The sequence below is a fragment of the Artemia sp. Qi Xiang Cuo genome, chromosome 4 (assembly GCF_049724085.1).
Source record: "Artemia sp. Qi Xiang Cuo chromosome 4, ASM4972408v1, whole genome shotgun sequence".
Lineage (NCBI taxonomy): Eukaryota > Metazoa > Arthropoda > Branchiopoda > Anostraca > Artemiidae > Artemia > Artemia sp. Qi Xiang Cuo.
Window position 1 is genome coordinate 50,765,620 of NC_142797.1, and position 20,350 is coordinate 50,785,969.

The 20,350-nt window shown below is 32.2% G+C and overlaps 1 protein-coding gene across 20 annotated transcripts in view; it reads right to left on the reverse strand.

Annotated features, from left to right (window-relative positions):
* Positions 1–410: 410 nt before the first annotated feature.
* Positions 411–20,350, reverse strand: part of LOC148953208 (ATP-dependent RNA helicase vasa-like) — a 152,188-nt gene continuing 132,248 nt past the window's right edge. For 17 of the 20 annotated variants that reach the window (XM_089088363.1, XM_089088364.1, XM_089088362.1 and 14 more), the window contains 8 exons: positions 18,963–19,006; positions 15,442–15,500; positions 13,604–13,680; positions 11,160–11,353; positions 9,923–10,037; positions 8,650–8,789; positions 3,520–3,586; positions 411–526 (listed from right to left, as the gene is read on the reverse strand). In XM_089088363.1, coding sequence (XP_088944489.1) covers positions 11,168–11,353; positions 13,604–13,680; positions 15,442–15,469 — 291 coding nt within the window. In that variant the 5' untranslated portion in view covers positions 15,470–15,500; positions 18,963–19,006 and the 3' untranslated portion in view covers positions 411–526; positions 3,520–3,586; positions 8,650–8,789; positions 9,923–10,037; positions 11,160–11,167. Of the gene's footprint in view, positions 527–1,647; positions 1,727–3,509; positions 3,587–8,649; positions 8,790–9,922; positions 10,038–11,159; positions 11,354–13,603; positions 13,681–15,441; positions 15,501–18,962; positions 19,007–20,350 lie in introns of all 20 variants that reach the window. The other 3 variants (XM_089088368.1, XM_089088367.1, XM_089088377.1) reach the window with 3 other exon arrangements.

The window sequence follows — 20,350 nt, forward strand, 5'->3', positions numbered from 1 at the left end:
TCGGAAAAAAAAAAGAAAAAAAAAAGAAAAAAAAGAGAGATTTAAAAGCAATCGTACAAATAAAACTAGGCCAAAGTATGCACCGTCATTTTATCAAAATTGCGAAGCGCTGAACAATATGCCTACCATATTTTCAAATATTAGTGGGACAGATCGAAGTAAATCTTATTGATTTTAGATCATCCGTGAGGTTTAGCTTTAAACGAAATATGAAACATGTTCCGAATGCCTTAAACTACTTAAATTAACAATTAAAGCAGAGTAAATTCCTGGTGCACTCTTTCTATTTTAGTAAGATTTAGGCCAATATTGGAAACCACAGAGTTAAAAATTAGACATCAAAAATATTGAAATTAAACAAATACTGATGACCCCCCCCCCCCAAAAAAAAAATGCGAAGGTTTACTTACAAGGAACGATAGCCTTCAACTTCAAATCCTCTGGATCCAACAATTATTGGAGAGTTCAAAAACGGCGATTCCAACAACAATTCGCAACTGCAACTTCACTTGTTTAAATTACAGATCTGGGGAAAGAAACGCTAATAGTTAGTTGAGACATGTAAACCTTTACTTTTTGTGCTAAAAGGCGAAATTAATTCAGGAATTGGATCCTAGAAATAATCAGGAATCAGCAACAGCCTCTAGTTTATCATCATTTGATAAAGTTTAAATAAATATCACCGTAAGGTAAATAAGATGTTTCTATTGAACAGCTCGAATATTTTTAGTGACAGAACAATATGGGCAAATCTAGAAACCATATTTTTAAACTTTGAATTTTTTTAGCAGTGGGTATGTTGGATTGAGCATTTGTTGAGCATACAACCCACGGTCTAGAAAGAACAACCAGAAACTCTGAGTGTCATAATTCTTTTACCAAATGAAGCAAAGGAGATAGACCAATTATCCAAGAGCATAACATTTCATAGCCAAACTCTAAATAAAGAACTCCAAATTCAGAAATATCCCCAAACACCGAAAGAGCGAAACAACAGGATAAAGTTTCTAAAAAAACTTGTTCTCAAAAAGTTGATTCTTTTGCGGGGATAAAAGTTGTCACACAGAAAAATCAATAAGCGGAATTCAATATTTCTTTCTTTTAATTTCTCAATTTCTTATTCCAACCAGACCTCTTCAATTAAGTTTACCACCAAAAGATGAAGAATCGAAAATGGTGCTTGCAACTATCATATCTCGATCTTTAGATCCACTAGAAAGCTGTCAGTCTAGGAAACGGGATGTAACTGAGTACAGCACAAAGACAATCCCTCGCCTGGATTTTATTTCTTATTCTGAGCTGTCGTTGGGTAAAAAGGTAAAAGTGCTTTATCTAGTTCATAGAATAGTACTAATAATATTTTTTTTTACAGTACATAGGTAAATCTTGTTTTTATAAACGTCTTTTCATCCTTCTCATCCACTCGTCTGATTGCCTAAAAGTTTAGAATTAAAAGTCAAAAGTTTAGAAAAAGTACTAAAAAAAACCTACAAAACGCAACAAAAAATTGTTTAAATGTATTTTTATTTTTTATAAGTCGGTAAAATATTTCGGGAAGGGGATTCAAACTAGGTCACTCCTACCCCCTAAACACGGCCATGGTTGCTAGCCTCTTTTTTTTCTGTAACTCCGCAAAAGAATGCTCACCTTTTCCGTCAAAATTTCGAGGAGTTGATTGATTCGACTTTTCGCATCAATCTCGAATTTCTAGTGAATTTCTTTCAATCTATAAGGAAATTTAGCAAATATATACAAATGCAAATAAATGCATACTTATAATTATTAATGAGAACGTGATTTTGTTACAGTGATCAGTATTCCATTTTTTAATCATAAACAGACAGGGTCTGAAATAAGACGAACGAGAAAGACATCATATCAACATAACAGAATCAGTTCTACATTTATGTTGAGTCAATATCAGATAAGCGTTAGATCGGAGTTAGCAACAATCTATAATTTATACAAGAGGTGGGGTAAAAAGTTGCATCTCGGAAACGACAGTATTCTGTTCACATATGCTAAAATTGGAGGCACAGACAAATAAAGCAACCACATTTTGGACAAAAAAAAAAAGTAAGATTTAACCGAGTTCTACCTCTCTATAGCTTTTTTACTTATAAAAGTTATCTATTATTTTTTTTTTTTTAGGAAAATACCAGATATAAACTTTAGAACCTAAGGCTGAAAACTGAAAATATTTCCAGATCTAAAAGGATAATATTTGTGTAACGAAAGTGTTGAATTTTCAAGACTACCGATGCAAATACCTAATATATTACTAACGACTTCTTATTAGAAAGTTAGAAGTCTAAATATCTTAGTAGATACCTATTTTAAAATAGCTATAAAATGAAAGACACTAAAGATAGATAGAAGAGAGGCATATTAAACATAGAAAACAAAAGGACATATCATTCTCTCCCCTGTTAAATGCTCTTTCAAAATATAATAGCCTTTGCTGTTGCAACTGTACTCCAAACCCCTCCTAATGGGGAATGATAAAAGCCCTAGGCAGTATATAGAATTTTACTGATTTTTTTCGTTTTTTTTTTTTGACATTATAGAATGACTTTGGATAAGAAGTAAGCACATAAATTAATGCAACCCACAAAATCATGGAAATTCTACACAAAGACTAGGGCTACATCTGGCCCCTTTAGGCGCCATTGGGGGGCTAGGACGCATCAGAAGTATAGCAAACAACGAAGTATTGTGTCAAAAGTCACAATCTATGTTTCGTACGAATGGATTTTCTTTTTTTTAATTTGCATTTTAAGTCTAAAATATTAATGAGGATATTTATCAATTTCATCTTTATAGCCCAAAAGCGTAAAAACCCAAAAAAAAAACTTATTTGTATCTTAATATCAAAAATTGTCAGTAGAAATCATCCAACAGTGGATAAAATCAATTGTCAACTGTAGGGACAAGAAAATGAGTAAATAATGAAAAAATAAAGCATTCTACATGTAACATAAGACTAGTAGGGTTTTAAAAAAGGCTATCTTCTTGACATTGAACTCATAGAAGAGAATTGCAAACATAGAAAGTTCTTCAGCAAGAAATTAACGAATGTACCAAATTGTAATAAGAAATAACTTAATATACGTAATTAACAAGCGAAAGTCTTAAAAAGACAAGAAGTGGTACAAAAGACGAACAGACAACCCAGGACGTAACTTACTATCATATATCGGTACAGGAAAAAAAGGGCTTAACCAGCCATTAAATTGGTTGATACATATATAGACAAAGGATACAAAGTTGGTATACAACTCAACGAGTTGTTAGAAAACTAAAGGAAATTCTAAAAAATTTACACTATCCATAATTTAAATTGTCAATACAAATTTTGGAAAAAAGGCCAAAGTTGAAGCCACAAAAGAAAGAATATTCGCCCAGATTTCTTTTATCTACATGTTTCAAAATATATATACTTACTATAAATTTTGTCAAGAACAGTGGAAAAAAAAAAAAAAAAAAAAAAAAATCGATTGTAAACGTACATTTCCATACCTGTCAGAACAAATATTCTTCAATCTACCAACAAGCCTTTTTGTTGATTTCGTCATTCCAGATGGTCCTGTAAATACGAAAAACCCTTTAAGGACGATTTAGATTCCTCTACGGTAAAATATTAAACAAAAAGGGTTATCAGTATCCTTTTGGCTTGCTCAGTCATTGAGAGCTTAAGCTCCCTTGCAACAGTTATCTCCTCATACTTATAAGTGTTTTTCCCAAATATCCTTTTCAGGTTCAAACTTAATCTTTTCTGTCAAGAGGCTAGAACAGTGTGAACTTTATGCATTGCATGGAGTTGCCACAAACCTAAAGCTGCTTTAAGTATATGCAAAGCATCAGAGCATACCGTTTTGATGTTGTTTTGTTATACATTTAGTTCTAATAGAATATTCCTTTTTTACAACATAAAATTAACTGGAAAAAAAAGTTTATAAATTTATGGGAATTTGATTTAAACAACTGAAATATCCGGAAGGAATTATTTTCAAAGTTTAACGTCACGTTCTTGTCTTCTGACTTTGACTTGTCTTCTGAATTTATTATATAAACTATATTTTATTTCAAAATGACGCACAAAGTTGTAGCCACAGAAGAATATGAAATATGCAATCGGTTTTTTTCTTTTTGTGTTTTAAAAGCTTATTTTCTAGAATAGAAAAACTGGACAATTGCAGTCAATAGACAATTAAAAATATCCTTATCTGCTGCAATAACTATTCTTCAATTCACAAACAAGCCTCGTTTTTGATTTGTAAATAATGGACATGATGGTCCCGTAAACAATGAGAACCGTATAAAGCCGACTTAGATTCCAGTTTTGTAAAAAATCAAATACAAAGGGGTTACCAGAATCCTTTTGGCTTGCTCATTCATTGAGAGCCTAGCTCCCTGGCAACAATTTTCTCCTCTCTCTTAACTTCTATCTCTAATATTATTTTTTCATGTTAAAAGTGGATCTTTTCTGTCAAGAGGCAATAGCAGTATCAACATCATGCACCATTGTGGAATTTTCCAAGATCAAAATATGCATGCAATTGTGATATGAAAACAGTCGCAAAAAACTAACGTTAGAATTTTTGGGGATTTAATTCCAGAAATGAAAACATCCAAATGAAATAGATTTCTAGGTTTAATGTCACATTCTCAAGTTTTAGCTTTGATGAAAAAAGGATTTCCAAGAGTCATTTATTACATATAGCCTTCTTTGACCAATACAAAAATTTTAGAAAGTAATAAATTATTTTGAGACTAGTATCTCAAAAATGTACAAACTTTAATTCAACATTGTTTGTTCCGGTGATTATTTCATACTTATATAACCAAATGCAAAGCACTAAATAAAGTTAAATCACTTAGATGAACAAATTCAGCTGTTTTCAGAAAAATAAATATATCTGAAAAAATACAAATGTATATATAAAAATAACAAATAAGGATTTTTGAAACGTGGCTTAAGCCTGGAAGATTAAAAAGAAATATTTAAACTATTTAAAACAACGCAGATTTTTGACAAAAAATGATATCTCTAAGTGAAAGACTAAAAAAGGATGTACGAAAGCTGTACTGAAACCTATTATAAGGAAAGGATGAAACTAGAATGGAATTTCTCAGATTAGGTAACTTTAAAAAAGTAACTGATTTTATTATGTTTTGATAATTTAGAAAAGTAGTTTCCTTTCACATTTTCCTTTTCCTGCTGGAAAACCATTGATGCGATGCAATAAAAAAAAAAATCGGAATTCCTGAAATTTTGCATCGACAAGACATACAAATATATAACTTAACTAACCTTCCATTCTGAAACAAATAACTTGCATTGGAGCACATTTTACCGATATTTCGTGGTAAATGCAAGCAAAAAGTGATATTAAAGAAAAATATAATTATGTTCAAACAGGTATTTAAGACAAAATGGTGTCAGAAAGACTAATCCAAATATATACACAGTATGATTCATATAGGGGCGAAATTTCACATCATTTAAGGATATATAAATGTGGCTTTAGCATAAACAAAAATTTATACATTTCCAGCTATTTAATAAAGAATACAATGGTCAGAAAAAAGAAAATCTAAAAATACTTGTTTAGAAAAACGAAAAGGCTAATATAATCCACAGAAATCCACTTATATAATCCACTCCGACTTGGCGGAGGTCCTTGTCGAAATATTTGTTTATTTCTTCTTCTTCATGGTTCGCCACTGGCTGACAAAATCGTCGTTTTTTTCACCTTTTTTTATTTTATTTTTCATTTTGTTATTTTCTTTCCTCTCTGAGTTTCATTTGTCATAGGTTTTTTGTGCCCAAAATATCAAATTTGGTTACGTTAGAATATAATTGACTTGAAACAGAGATACAACTGGAAAGGTAATAGATTTCTTAGTGAAATTCTTTCAGAGGATGAGAAACTTTTTTGAGGAACAACAAAGAAAACCACTTCGGTTTGTAAATTACAGCTACCATTGATTTTTTTAAATTTTTAAGATATAAAAGGCTGGGTAAACTTTCAAAAATTCACATTGGTTCTTTGAAACCAAGCAATCCCCAGAAAAGAACCGAAAACTTTATTTTTTAGCAGTTTAGCTATAGTTTTCAATTCCCGTTGTTTTAACCTTTAACGTTCCATTATCGAGAAATGGTACAAAATCCATCTTTTCGCTCTACTTTGAAAGATTCTTGTATTTATCAACTTGCTACACGGATGAACAGACTTCACAAAACTAAATAAAGCCAGTATTTTTTTTCTTTCTTAGATTACCAAAGGCTTTATATGTTAGGATGTATCTTCACATTATCGTAGTGAGGAACAAAAGGGCTCAATTCCCCACAAACCTTCTTTAAATATAATACAAAACAATGAAAACGTCTTCTGACGTTGGCTTGTTACATATCTGATTTCAAAAAAATGTTTCGTTTTTGCAACATAAAAATAACTGCCACAAAATATTTACAAATTGTGAAGATTTGACTTCAAGAATTTAAGTATCCGAAAGAAATATCCGATATGTTGGTTTGGAATTTGATTCTAAAAAGTAAAATATTCAATGCACATTGGGTATACTTGACACAGTGATTGTGACCATTTGTGACTACGATTGCTTGTGACTGCTACTGCGTAAAAGGATTTCTAGGAGCAACCTCACGTTCTCATGTTCTAGCTTTAATGTAAATGGTTTCCAAGAATTAAATTTAAACAATAGTGAAGCTATGTTTTGGATAAGCATCTGATTGAATTTTCTTTTTTTAGGGCTGGAGCGTACATTCCTGTTGGAAAATGATTATCAGAAGTACGGTCATATCATTAAAATCATGGAAATTGCGGTTAGTCATCTTCGCGTATGATTTTGTTTTTCCGTTTTTCTTTATGTCATGTTTTTTTTTTTATCTCTTGATATTGCTTTGCTGATACGAAATGGATTCACATGTTTCTCGCCGTCTTTGACTGTTGACATATCCCTCCATCTTCGGCTTAAATTAGGATTTACGAGTACATTGTGGCAGCTGCAAAAGCACAGGATGGCTGGCACCCAGCCTCCCCTTGCACATCCTGGCAGAAGGGCTCCGGTTTGGACCTTAAAGGTCTAGTGCCGTCATACTTACTTACTATACAATAGTAGGTAAGTTGGATTTGGCACTTTTAAGGTAATAACCTATCATTGCTCATTTGAGCATACAAACCACGGTCTGGAAAGAAAACCCAGAAATTCCATGTGTTATGGTTCGTTTATCCAATATCCAATGTATCGGAGGAGATATGCAATAAATCAAAGAGCATGACAATTAACAGCTAACATTGTAAATAAAGAACTCTGAATTCGGAAGTTTCCCCAGACAATAGCATTCCCTTGTAAAACTTCAAAAAAGACACGGGCTAATTTTTAAAAAGGGATATGCACTATATCAGAAACCCTTAAATTACCCACGAAAAAGAATGCTTCAGGTATTGGAACAAAGCCAGTGACGGAATTGTTTCATATAAAAAAAAATCCTTAGAGCATTTCGTCACCAAATAAAGGTTTTTTATTGCGCGTGATATCGATACACCCGATACCACATAAAGCACTTCCCCAGGGACTATGGAGGGCCATATCATCATCAAATCCATATATATGGGACATTTGAACTATGTTAAACAAAATGGCTATCTCAAAATTATTTTTTTGGACTAGTTTGAGGGGAGTAGGTCTGTAGGGAGGGGGGCTATATGCCCTCCAATCTTTTCGTCCACTTAAAAAGGGCACTTACAAATTTAATTCCATTTAGAATGAGCTATTACACACCTCTCTATGATGCTCTGGCCACCCCTAGCCCTTCTAGAAAAAAAAAAAAAAAAAAAAAAAAAAAGACCACTCTGATTCCAATGGTGTAATTTTTATTTCGATTTGACGCCATTTTCAAGGGGTTTCAGACTCTTTTTCGAAATCACCATAAATATGTTTTCGCAAAAAACTTTTACTTCTAAGATGAACCGAAACAATAGCTACAATTTCTGACTCAGTATCAGATGACAATTTTTTCTCACCAGGCAGTTTTTTTTAAAAACGCGTTTTTCAACTTTTGGTTACAATAGGCTGTGGCTTGCTCTTTACTAGGTTGTAGCTACCGCTGCAACCATGACAACTAAATTCAGTTAATTAATCTTTCCTACATAAACCCTGGGTATATTTATGGATCCAACCGAGGTTATTATGTTGCAACTACTGCTGCGACCATGATGCAAGACTGAACGTCTAGCAAAAATTTTGTGGTCATGGAATGTCGAATAACTATCTTGGAATGTCCCCTGGTCTAAATTTTAGCCCTATTTGTAAATTTTTATTTTGTGACGCGAAACGGTATAAATCATCACTTTGTTGTATCTTGGATGTCTTTCGTTACTTAGAAAGGGTTAGCATTTCAAACATACTTTTCAGATGAACCTTCTCCAGACGTTCTACGAACATGAGTTCCATACAATCATATCGAAAAAAATAAGATACAGAACATTTCTACCTATACCCAAATACAAATTTCTTTGGTTTGAAAAGTTGCAAGACAGTAAACCTTCAATTTAATGGTGCAAGGTTGTAATGGTTGCAATTTTAATGGTGCAAGGAATAATAAAATAAAACAAAAAACAATACCTTTTAGCTCAAATTGTACCTGACGCAACGTCAAGCAAGGTCAGATGTATGAGCAAAGAAAATGCTCCGCAATGACTAGAAACAATTGCGTTTCGTCGGTACAAGTGATGGTAGCGAAATCGCAGAAATTGCTCCTCTTTCTGAAAAGAAAAAAATGGATATAATATAAAAAGAAAGAAAGAAATATCCTTTTTCCTTAAGTTGAAGCATCAGCATCCGGTAAAGCAATGTATGTATCATCAAATAGTACAGAACGTGAATTGTCATCATTTAATGGGCTTAGATTATAACTTCCTGGATAGTTGAAAAAGAGTAAGAAACATTTTTTAGGGAAGTCGGATTTCTTGAAACTGGTCCCGAATGGGACAACCTGATTTTATTAATGAGCTAAATGGACTTTTGTTCTAAAGTTTCACTTTTTTCCTCGCATGCTGAAAGATCGAATGCTTTTATAGAAGAGGAAGTTGATACAAATGTTTATTTTTTCCCCGGTGCCTCGGAAAGCGAAATGCCTAATTATTCGGATTCGCTTTATAAACGCAAAAGTTTTTAGTTTAAGTGTCTTGAAAGGCAATATATAAATAAACGGCTTGCAATTACAGGATGACTGTATTTTTCTCAGTCTGAAACATTTTTTTTATTAGTAGTAGTTGAACTTTAGCGTAAATAGTGGGTTTTAAGGGTGGCAGCAGCCCGTCCTTATGTATAGACTAATTTCGGTTCGATTTTAGTTTTAATGTCACTCTTTATTCTCATTAAGAAAAAAAAGACTTTTTTATTTCTTTTAAGCCCAAAGGTGTAGATCAGATTTTTTTTCCCCAAAAAATAACTATCACAAGTCCAACTGGACCAAATTCGTATTTCGAGGTAAAAAAAAAAGCCAGAAAAACATAAAAAAAAGATTTAAAAGCAACATACACATAAAACTAGGCCAAAGAATGCACCGCCATTTTATCAAAATTGCGAAGCGCTGAACAATATGCCTAATATATTTTCAAATATGAGTGGGAAAGGTCGAAGTAAATCTTATTGATTTTAGATCCTCCATGGGGTTTAGCTTTAAACAAAATATGAAACATGTTCCGAATGCCTTAAACTACTTAAATGAACAATTAAAGCAGAGTAAATTCCTGGTGCACTCTTTCCATTTTAGTAAGATTTGGGTCAATATTGGAAACCACTGTGTAAAAAATTAGACGTCAAAAATATTCAAATTCAACAAATACTGATGAACCCCCCCCCCCCCAAAAAAAAAACACGAAGATTTACTTACAAGGAACGATAACTTCAACTTCAAATCCTCTGGATCCAACCATTATGGAAGAGTTCAAAAACGGCGATTCCAACAACAATTCGCAACTGCAGCTTCACTTGTATAAATTAAAGATCTGGGGAAAGAAACGTTCATAGTTAGTTGAATCATATAAACCCTTACGTTTTGTGCTAAAAGGTGAAATTAATTCAGGAATTGGATCCTAGAAATAATCAGGAATCAGCAACAGCCTCTTGTTTATCATCATTTGATGAAGTTTAAATAAATATCACCGTAAGGTAAATAAGATGTTTCTATTGAACAACTCAAATATTTGGAATGACAGAACAATATGGGCAAATCCAGAAACCATATTTTTAAACTTCGAATTATTTTAGCAGTGGGTATGTTGGATTGAGCATTTGTTGAGCATGCAACCCACAGTCTAGAAAGAACAACCAGAAACTCTGAGTGTCATAATTCTTTTACCAAATGAAGCAAAGGAGATAGACCAATTATCCAAGAGCATAACATTTCATAGCCAAACTCTAAATAAAGAACTCCAAATTCAGAAATATCCCCAAACACCGAAAGAGCGAAACAACAGGATAAAGTTTCTAAAAAAAAATTGTTCTTAAAAAGTTGATTCTTTTTGCGGGGATAAAAGTTGTCACACAGAAAAATCAATAAGCGGAATTCAATCTTTCTTTCTTTTAATTTCTCAGTTTCTCATTCCAAACAGACCTCTTTAATTAAGTTTACTACCAAATGATGAAGAATCGAAAATGGTGCTTGCAACTATGAAATCTCGATCTTTGGATCAACTAGAAAGCTGTTAGTCTAGGAAACAGGACGTAACTGAGTAACGCACAAAGACAATTCCTCGCCTGGATTTTACTTCTTATTCTGAGCTGTCGTTGGGTAAGAAGGTAAAAGTGCTTTATATAGTTCATAGAACAGTACTACTAATAATTCCTTACAGTATAAAGGCAAATCTTGTTTTTATAACGTCTTCTCATCCTTCTCATCCACTCGTCTGATTGCCTAAAAGTTTAGTAATAAAAGCCTAAAAGTTTAGAAAAGGTACTAAAAAAAAACTACAAAACGCAACAAAAAATTGTTTAAATGTATTTTTATTTTTTTAAAGTCGGTAAAATATTTCGGGAAGGGGATTCAAACCAGGACACTCATATCCCCTAAAAACGGCCATGGTTGCCAGCCTTTTTTTTATTCTGTAACTCCACAAGAGAATGCTCACCTTTTCCGTCAAAATTTCGAGGAGTTGATTGATTCACTCTTCGCTTCAATCTCGATAACTTCTTGAAGTAGGTGAGTGCATGCTCCAACTACAGTGCCAACAGTAACAAAGATATAATTCTCAGGAAATTTCGCGGCCAACTCTTGAACTTCGTTAGGAAACGTAGCTGAGAACATTAGTGAATTTCTTTCAATCTATAAGGAAATTTAGCAAATATATACAAATGCAAATATATACATACTTATAATTATTAATGAGAACGTGATTTTGTTACAGTGATCAGTATTCCATTTTTTAATCATAAACAGACAGGGTCTGAAATAAGACGAACGAGAAAGACATCATATCAACATAACAGAATCAGTTCTACATTTATGTTGAGTCAATATCAGATAAGCGTTAGATCGGAGTTAGCAACAATCTATAATTTATACAAGAGGTGGGGTAAAAAGTTGCATCTCGGAAACGACAGTATTCTGTTCACATATGCTAAATTGGAGGCACAGATAAATAAAGCAACCACATTTTGGACAACAAAAAAAAGTAAGATTTAACCGAGTTCTACCTCTCTATTGCTTTTTTACTTATAAAAATTATCTAATTTTTTTTAGGAAAATACCAGAAAAAACCTTAGAGCCTAAGGCTCTCATGGAAGAACCTGAGGTTCTCACCAAAAAACTGAAAATATTTCCAGATCTAAAAGAATAATATTTGTGCAACGAAAGTGTTGACTTTTCAAGACTACCGATGCAAATACCTAATATATTACTAACGACTTCTTATTAGAAAGTTAGAAGTCTAAATATCTTAGTAGATACCTATTTCAAAATAGCTATAAAATAGACATAGAAAATGAAAGACACTAAAGATAGATAGAAGAGAAGCATATTAAACATAGAAAACAAAAGAACATATCATTCTCTTCCCTGTTCAATGCTCTTTCAAAATATAATAGCCTTTGCTGTTGCAACTGTACTCCAAACCCCTCCTAATAGGGAATGATAAAAGCCCTAGGCAGTATATAGAATTTTACTGAATTTTTTCGTTTTTTTTTTTATTTGACATTATAGAATGACTTTGGATAAGAAGTAAGCGCATAAATTAATGCAACCCACAAAATCATCGAAATTTTACACACAGGCTAGGGCTATATCTGGCCATTTTAGGCCCCTTGGGGGGGCTAGGGCGCATCAGAGGTATAGCGATAAAATAAAAGTCCAAAATAGGGATAAAATCCTTTTTAATAGACAGTGTATAATAAGATAATTTCGGAGACCACACTGTCTTTCCATGACGATAAATAAAAGTTCAAATAGGGATAAAATCCTTTTAATAGACTGTGATGTAATAGAAATTCACAAAAATACCAGATATTTCGGTCACATATACAGTGACCGTCATCAGTAGTAAAACATGTACTACTGATGACGGTCACTGTATATGTGACCGAAATATCTGGTATTTTTGTGAATTTCTATTACATCACTGTCTATTAAAAGGATTTTATCCCTATTTGAACTTTTATTTAGTGTATAATAAATTTCACAAAAAATACCAGATATTTCGGTCACATATACAGTGACCGTCATCAGTAGTAAAACTTATCTACGACAAATTTATCTACTACAGAGGTATAGCAAACAACGAAGTATTGTGACAAAAGTCACAATCTATGTTTCTTACGATTGGATTTTCTTTTTTTAATTTAAGTCTAAAATATTAATGAGGATATTTATCAATTTCATCTCTATAACCCAAAAACTAAACCCCCCCCCCCCCAAAAAAAAACGCATTTGTATCTTGATATCAAAAATTGTCAGTAGAAATCATCCAACAGCGGATAAAATCAATTGTCAACTGTAGGGACAAGAAAATGAGTAAAAAATGAAAAAATAAAGCATTTCACATGTAACATAAGAATAGTAGGGTTTTAAAAAAAGGCTATTTTCTTGACATTGAACTCACAGAACAGAATTGCAAACATAGAAAGTTCTTCAGCAAGAAATTAACGAATGTACCAAATTGTAATAAGAAATAACTTAATATACGTAATTAACAAGCGAAAGTCTTAAAAAGACAAGACGTGGTACAAAAGACGAACAGACAACCCAGGACGTAACTTACTATCATATATCGGTACAGGAAAAAAAAGGGCTTAACCAGCCATTAAATTGGTTGATACATATATAGACAAAGGATACAAAGTTGGTATACAACTCTTAGAAAACTAAAGGAAATTCTCAAAAATGTACACTATCCATAATTTAAATTGTCAATACAAATTTTGGAAAGAGCCCAAAGTTGTAGCCACAAAAGAAAGAATATTCGCCCAGATTTCTTTTATTTACATGTTTCAAAATATATGTATTTAACTATAAATTTTGCCAAGAATAGTGTTTCAAAAAAAAAAAAAAAAAAAAAAAAAAAATCGATTGTAAACGTACATTTCCATACCTGTCAGAACAAATATTCTTCAATCTACCAACAAGCCTTTTTGTTAATTTCGTCATTCCAGAAGGTCCTGTAAATAAGAAGAACCCTTCAAGGACGAATTAGATTCCTCTACGGTAAAAAATTAAACAAAAAGGGTTATCAGTATCCTTTTGGCTTGCTCAGTCATTGAGAGCTTAAGCTCCCTTGCAACAGTTATCTCCTCATGCTTATAAATGTTTTTCTCAAATATCCTTTTCAGGTTCAAACTTAATCTTTTCTGTCAAGAGGCTAGAAGAGTATGAACTTTATGCATTGCATGGAGTTGCCACAAACCTAAAGCTGCTTTAAGTATATGCAAAGTATCAGAGCATACCGTTTTGATGTTGTTTTGTTATGTTCCCTTTTTACAACATAAAATTAACTGAAAAAAAACGTTTATAAATTATGGGAATTTGATTTCAACAACTGAAATATCCGGAAGGAATTAATTTCCAAGTTTAACGTCACGTTCTTGTCTTCTGAATTTGACGAAAAGAGGATTTCCAAGAATTCAATTCAAATAATAGTATATTTATGCTTTGTATTTATTATATAAACTATATTTTATTTCAAAATGACGCACAAAGTTGTAGCCACAGAAGAATATGAAATATGCAATCGGTTTTTTCTTTATGTGTTTTAAAAGCTTATTTTCTAGAATAGAAAGACTGGACAATTGCAGTCAATAGACAATTAAAAATATCCTTATCTGCTACAATAACCTATTCTTCAATTCACAAACAAGCCTCGTTTTTGATTTGTAAATAATGGACATGATGGTCCCGTAAACAATGAGAACCGTATAAAGACGATTTAGATTCCAGTATTGTAAAATATCAAATACAAAGGGGTTACCAGAATCCTTTTGGCTTGCTCATTCATTCAGAGCCTAGCTCCCTGGCAACAATTTTCTCCTCTCTCTTTTAACTTCTATCTCTTATGTTTTTTTTTTTCAGGTTAAAAGTGGATCTTTTATGTCAAGAGGCAATGACAGCATCAACATCATGCACCATTATGGGATTGTCCAAGATCCAAATATGCATGCAATTGTGATTCGAAAACTGTCACAAAAAACTAACATTAGAATTTTTGGGGATTTAATTCCAGAAATTGAAACATCCAAAGGAAAGAGATTTATAGGTTTAATGTCACGTTCTAGGTTTAATGTCAAGTTCTAGTTTTGACGAAAAAAGGATTTCCAAGAGTCCTTTATTACATATAGCCTCCTTTGACCAATACAAAAATTTTAGAAAACAATAAATTATTTTGAGACTTGTATCTCAAAAATGTAGAAACTAAAATTCAACATTGTTTGTCCCGGTGATTATTTCATACTTATATAACCAAATGCAAAGCACTAAATAAAGTTAAATCACTTATATGAACAAATTCATCTGTTTTCAGAAAAATAAATATATCTGAAAAAATACAAATGTATATATAAAAATAACAAATAAGGATTTTTGAAACGTGGCTTAAGCCTGCAAGATTAAGAAGAAATATTTAAACTATTTAAAACACGCAGATTTTTGGCAAGAAATGATATCTCTAACTGAAAGACTAAATAGGATGTACGAAAGCTGTACTGAAACCTATTCTAAGGAAAGGAAGAAACTAGAATGGAATTTTTCAGATTAGGTAACTTCAAAAAAGGAACTGATTTTATTACGTTTTGATAATTTAGAAAAGTAGTTTCCTTTCACATTTTTCTTTTCCTGCTGGAAAACCATTGATGCGATGCAATAAAAAAAAATTCGAAATTCCTGAAATTTTGCATCGACAAGACATACAAATATAAAACTTAACTAACCTTCCATTCTGAAACAAATAACTTGCATTGGAGCACATTTTACCGATATTTCGTGGTAACTGCAAGCAAAAAGTGAAATTAAAAAAAAATATATAATTATGTTCAAACAGGTATTTAAGACAAAAAGGTGTCAGAAAGACTAATCCAAATATATACACAGTATGATTCATATAGGGGCGAAATTTCACATCATTTAAGGATATATAAATGTGGCTTTAGCATAAACAAAAATTTATACATTTCCAGCTATTTAACAAAGAATACAATGGTCAGAAAAAAGAAAATCTAAAAATACAGTTGGTTAACATTTGAAATGAAATTATATTTAGTTTTCCAATAGTTCTTTTTTAAATACATTCTAAGACTACACTGGCTATACATGACAAATGAAACTCAGAGAGGAAAGAAAATGAAAAATAAAATAAAAAAGGGGAAAAAACAAGGATTTTGTCATCCAGTGGCGAGCCAGAAAGACTAACCCAAATACATACACAGTATGATTCATGTAGGGGCGAAATTTCACATCATTTAAGGATATATAAATGTGGCTTTAGCATAAACAAAAATATATACATTTCCAGCTATTTACCAAAGAATACAATAATCAGAAAAAAGAAAATCTAAAAATACTTAGTAGATAAGTATTTCTAGATAATACAGTATATCTAAGAATACTGTTTAATGACTGTTCTATGAGCAGTCATAGAACAGTCAAAGTACAACAGAAAAAACTATCTTATGTAGTTTTGATGCAGTTTCAATGTACACTTCATGCGATGTCCATAAATGTGAGCAGACCTTACAAAGAAAATTAGAGGAAAATTCAGCTTGGTCGGAATACAAAACTTTGGAAATTGATAGAATAATGACCCTAGTTCGTCTTTGCAACAAGTTCTCCTCGTATTTAAATTCCGAAAAAAAAAATGTTCCTTCAAATCATGGGCCTATCCATGGGCACTGTCTTGTCTCCTTATTTGGCAAATTTTTACATGGATTTAATAGAACTGTCTGCTTTGAATATTTTTCACTTAAAACACTATCTGGTTTCGTTTCGTTGATGATGTCCTTTTTGTTTGGGAACATGGACAAGACTCTCTAAGAGATTCGTTGGCACATTTGAACTCTTTTGATTCGAATCTCCAGTTCACAATGGAACTCGAAGATTCAGGTAAGCTGCCTTTTTTGGATGTTTTGACTTAAAAAACTGCTCCTAGCCTTGAATTTTCTATTTATAAAAAGCCGACTCATAATGATCGATATCTACATTTCTCTTCACATCACCCTCCTTCTGTGAAAAGAGGGGTAATAATCTCTTTAGTCGACAGAGTTTTAAAATTCTGTTCTCGTAATAATATAAATTATGAATTAAACTATATCAAAGATACTCTATTCTGCAATGATTACCTAATAAAAGTTATTGAAAATTTCGCCTGTATTCGACTAAGAACGATTTAACAAGAAAACAAGGAACCCGTTCCCCTTGATTCAGTTGCCCTGGAAGCTGAGAAAAAAACTTTCATCATTATACCATACAGTCCAAAACTTGGCGATAAACTTGGAAAAATTAAAAAAAAAACATAATGTCTGTTTCTTTATAAACTGAAGAAAAAGTTGAACGTTTTTTCAACTCAGGAAAGGATAAAACTGACCCTCTACTGGGTAGTGGTGTCTACAGAATCGCGTGTTCATGTGGGAAATTTTACATTGGTAGGACCCATCAACAACTAGGTGAACGATTGCATGAACAGAAAATTTCAACAGATAAGTCCCTGAGATTGAAAAATAACAATGACAACTTTGATTCGGCATTGGCCCTGCATATTTTCGAAAATCCGACCAATCTGGTTCTTTTCAACTTGCTACACGGATGAACAGACTTAACAAAATTAAATAAAACCAGTATTTTTTTCTTTCTTGGATTACCAAAGGCTTTATATGTTAGGATGTATCTTCACATTATCGTAGTGAGGAACAAAAGGGCTACATTCCCCACAAACCTTCTTTAAATATAATACAAAACAATTAAAACGTCTTCTGACGTTGGCTTGTTACATATCTGATTTCAAAAAAATGTTCCGTTTTTGCAACATAAAAATAACTGCCACAAAATATTTACAAATTGTGAAGATTTGACTTCAAGAATTTAAGTATCCGAAAGAAATATCCGATATGTTGGTTTGGAATTTGATTCTAAAAAGTAAAATATTCAATGCAGATTGGGTATACTTGACACAGTGATTGTGACCATTTGTGACTACGATTGCTTGTGACTGCTACTGCGTAAAAGGATTTCTAGGAGTAACCTCACGTTCTCATGTTCTAGCTTTAATGTAAATGGTTTCCAAGAATTAAATTTAAACAATAGTGAAGCTATGTTTTGGATTTATTATCCACGTTGAAATGACGCGAAAAAAACGAGTTGATCATGTTTATATATATATATATATATATATATATATATATATATATATAATCCATAACTCAATTTAAAAAGCACTTTCGAATGCCCAATCCCAAGATACCCCGTAATACCATATATTAGTCCTTAATACGACTTAAGATTAGCTTCCTTGATTAATAATGTTTATAATATTAGTCAATCAAAAAAACAGAGGGAGCTTTAAACACAGCCCAGCATAAAGCTAAAACATAAAGCTGCCACAAAATATTTACAAATTGTGAAGATTTGACTTCAAGAATTTAAGTATCCGAAAGTTATCCGAAAACAACCAATCTTATGCCAGAATGGTGAAAACCAAATACAGAAAGGGCGGAACAACAGAATAAAAACCTTATAAAAAATCTTGTACTCAAAAGTTGACTCTTTTTCTGGGGTTAAGTTGTCACAAAGAAAAATCAAAAAGTGGAAGTCAACTGTTCCTTCTTTTAATTTGCGTAGCATTTCACAAGCAACTTCGCGCTAGTAGGGTTTTAAAAGGGCTATTTGTCATACCAAAAATAAGCAAAAATGTGAATGAAATACTAAGATGCGTATTTTATGTTGTTTTTACTATAATCTTTGTATGAAACGACAAGCAAATATTTTGCCCCCTCCCTCACTGCTCCCCTCCAACCACCAATCAAATACAAGCGGACATTTTCATCAAATTAGAGGAAGATAGCCTCTCTTTCGGATGGTTTACCCCGGCGGGAACGCCACGCAGAGCAATCCCGACCGAATTCGGAGAACCGCTTAAAAAACAGCGCGATTTCCATATGTTTTATTTATTTTTTTTAAACAGCTTATGATAATTTCTATTTCCAGTTCTTTATACTATGACGCTGCGTCATCGATAAAAGATACCAAAAACCTCGATCTTACCCTCATTTGAAAGATTTTTGCATTTGAGATTCATCAAAAACCTTTAGACATTAAAGTTCAATGTTTTAAACTATGTTGGCAAATTTATCTGAAATTAAAATGATCAAAAGACATGGACTTTACTTCACTTAATAATAGATTTCCAAAATCATCACAAACGGTCCAAGAGCAAAACATTGCAAAATACATAAAAACTTACTCTTCAATTTTCCTATTGCCATTTTCCTCCGCTTACTAAAGGTCCTGAAATGGATGAAAAGACATTAATAAAGAATGTAACAGTTGTGTTTCTGCTGCTAATAATACAAGAGAATCAGAGAGGTATTATAATCAAACAAGAATCATAAACACAGACCAAAATTAGAATCATCAGTAAAATTAACATAACTTGCTTGACCTAGCTGCTCTATACAAGGACATAAAACTGTGTAATATTTAATGATTTTCTTATGGGATTAGACTGAAAATTCCCATAAAAGCTGCATCCCCACAATTTAACATAACTTCAGATTCAAAACATATCTTTATAAACAAGACCCTTACTCTAAAATCGCCTTAGAATCGTACAAATCTAATAGCATTAAAACCGAGTAACAATTCAAGCTCTAAGAAAAAAACTATAAAAATTAAATTCCTTACTAACTACTTAACAAAATATATGGCAACTTCTTTTGAGACCTCTATATTTCAGTCATAAGGGAGAACAAACGGGTGCACTTCTTTTTACAGAGCTTTCAAGCTATCTTGGGTATTTCCGTGACCGTTCAAACAAGTCTCCGCTTCGCCTTGAGCATTTCACCTTATAAATTATGATTCATCAAGGTCTCACTTGACCTACGTCTGACAAGAAAATATGTACAGCTCATTTTTCAGAGGTTTAATATAACTCGTAATCAAATCGAACTTATTTACGCTAAAATATAACTGAACTTGAACAACTGGAAAGACAAAATTTAACAGTAAACAACAAGTTTCTTAGTTAAGTTTTCTGACAGATACCAATTTTCTCAAGGTAAGACAAAGCAACCAAGGTCACTGTGAATTTCAACATATCTGCCTGACAACAGAATTCATGAAATATTCCCACAAGACTTTCAGAGGCAACACAATAGCGATGCCCACAATAAAGGCACATAGGGCACCAATGTATTATTATTCATTTATTTCTTAAATGAATCATTCATTTATTTCTTCAGGAAATATGTCCAGGAAATATAATTTTCTTTGTTAAAATATAACTGAACTAGAAACAGAGGAAGCAACTGGAAAGACAAAATTTAACAGTGATCAATAAGTTTCTTAGTTAAGTTCTTTCAGACTATGACAATCTGTTTCATGAAAAATAAAAAACAAAACAAACCAGGTCACTGCTAATTACGTCTAGTATGCATGAGAACAAAATTCCTGAAATATTAACGTAAACGTTCTTAAAAAAGAATATTACTTTGAATTTCGAGTTAAAAGAGTGCACTTCTATCTACGAAGAAAATTATCTTTTTGAGACAGCCAAGTGAAAATTACTGTGAATATTACCCTTGTTTAAGCACAAATATATACATAAATAAAGCAAACAAGTTTTACGGCTAT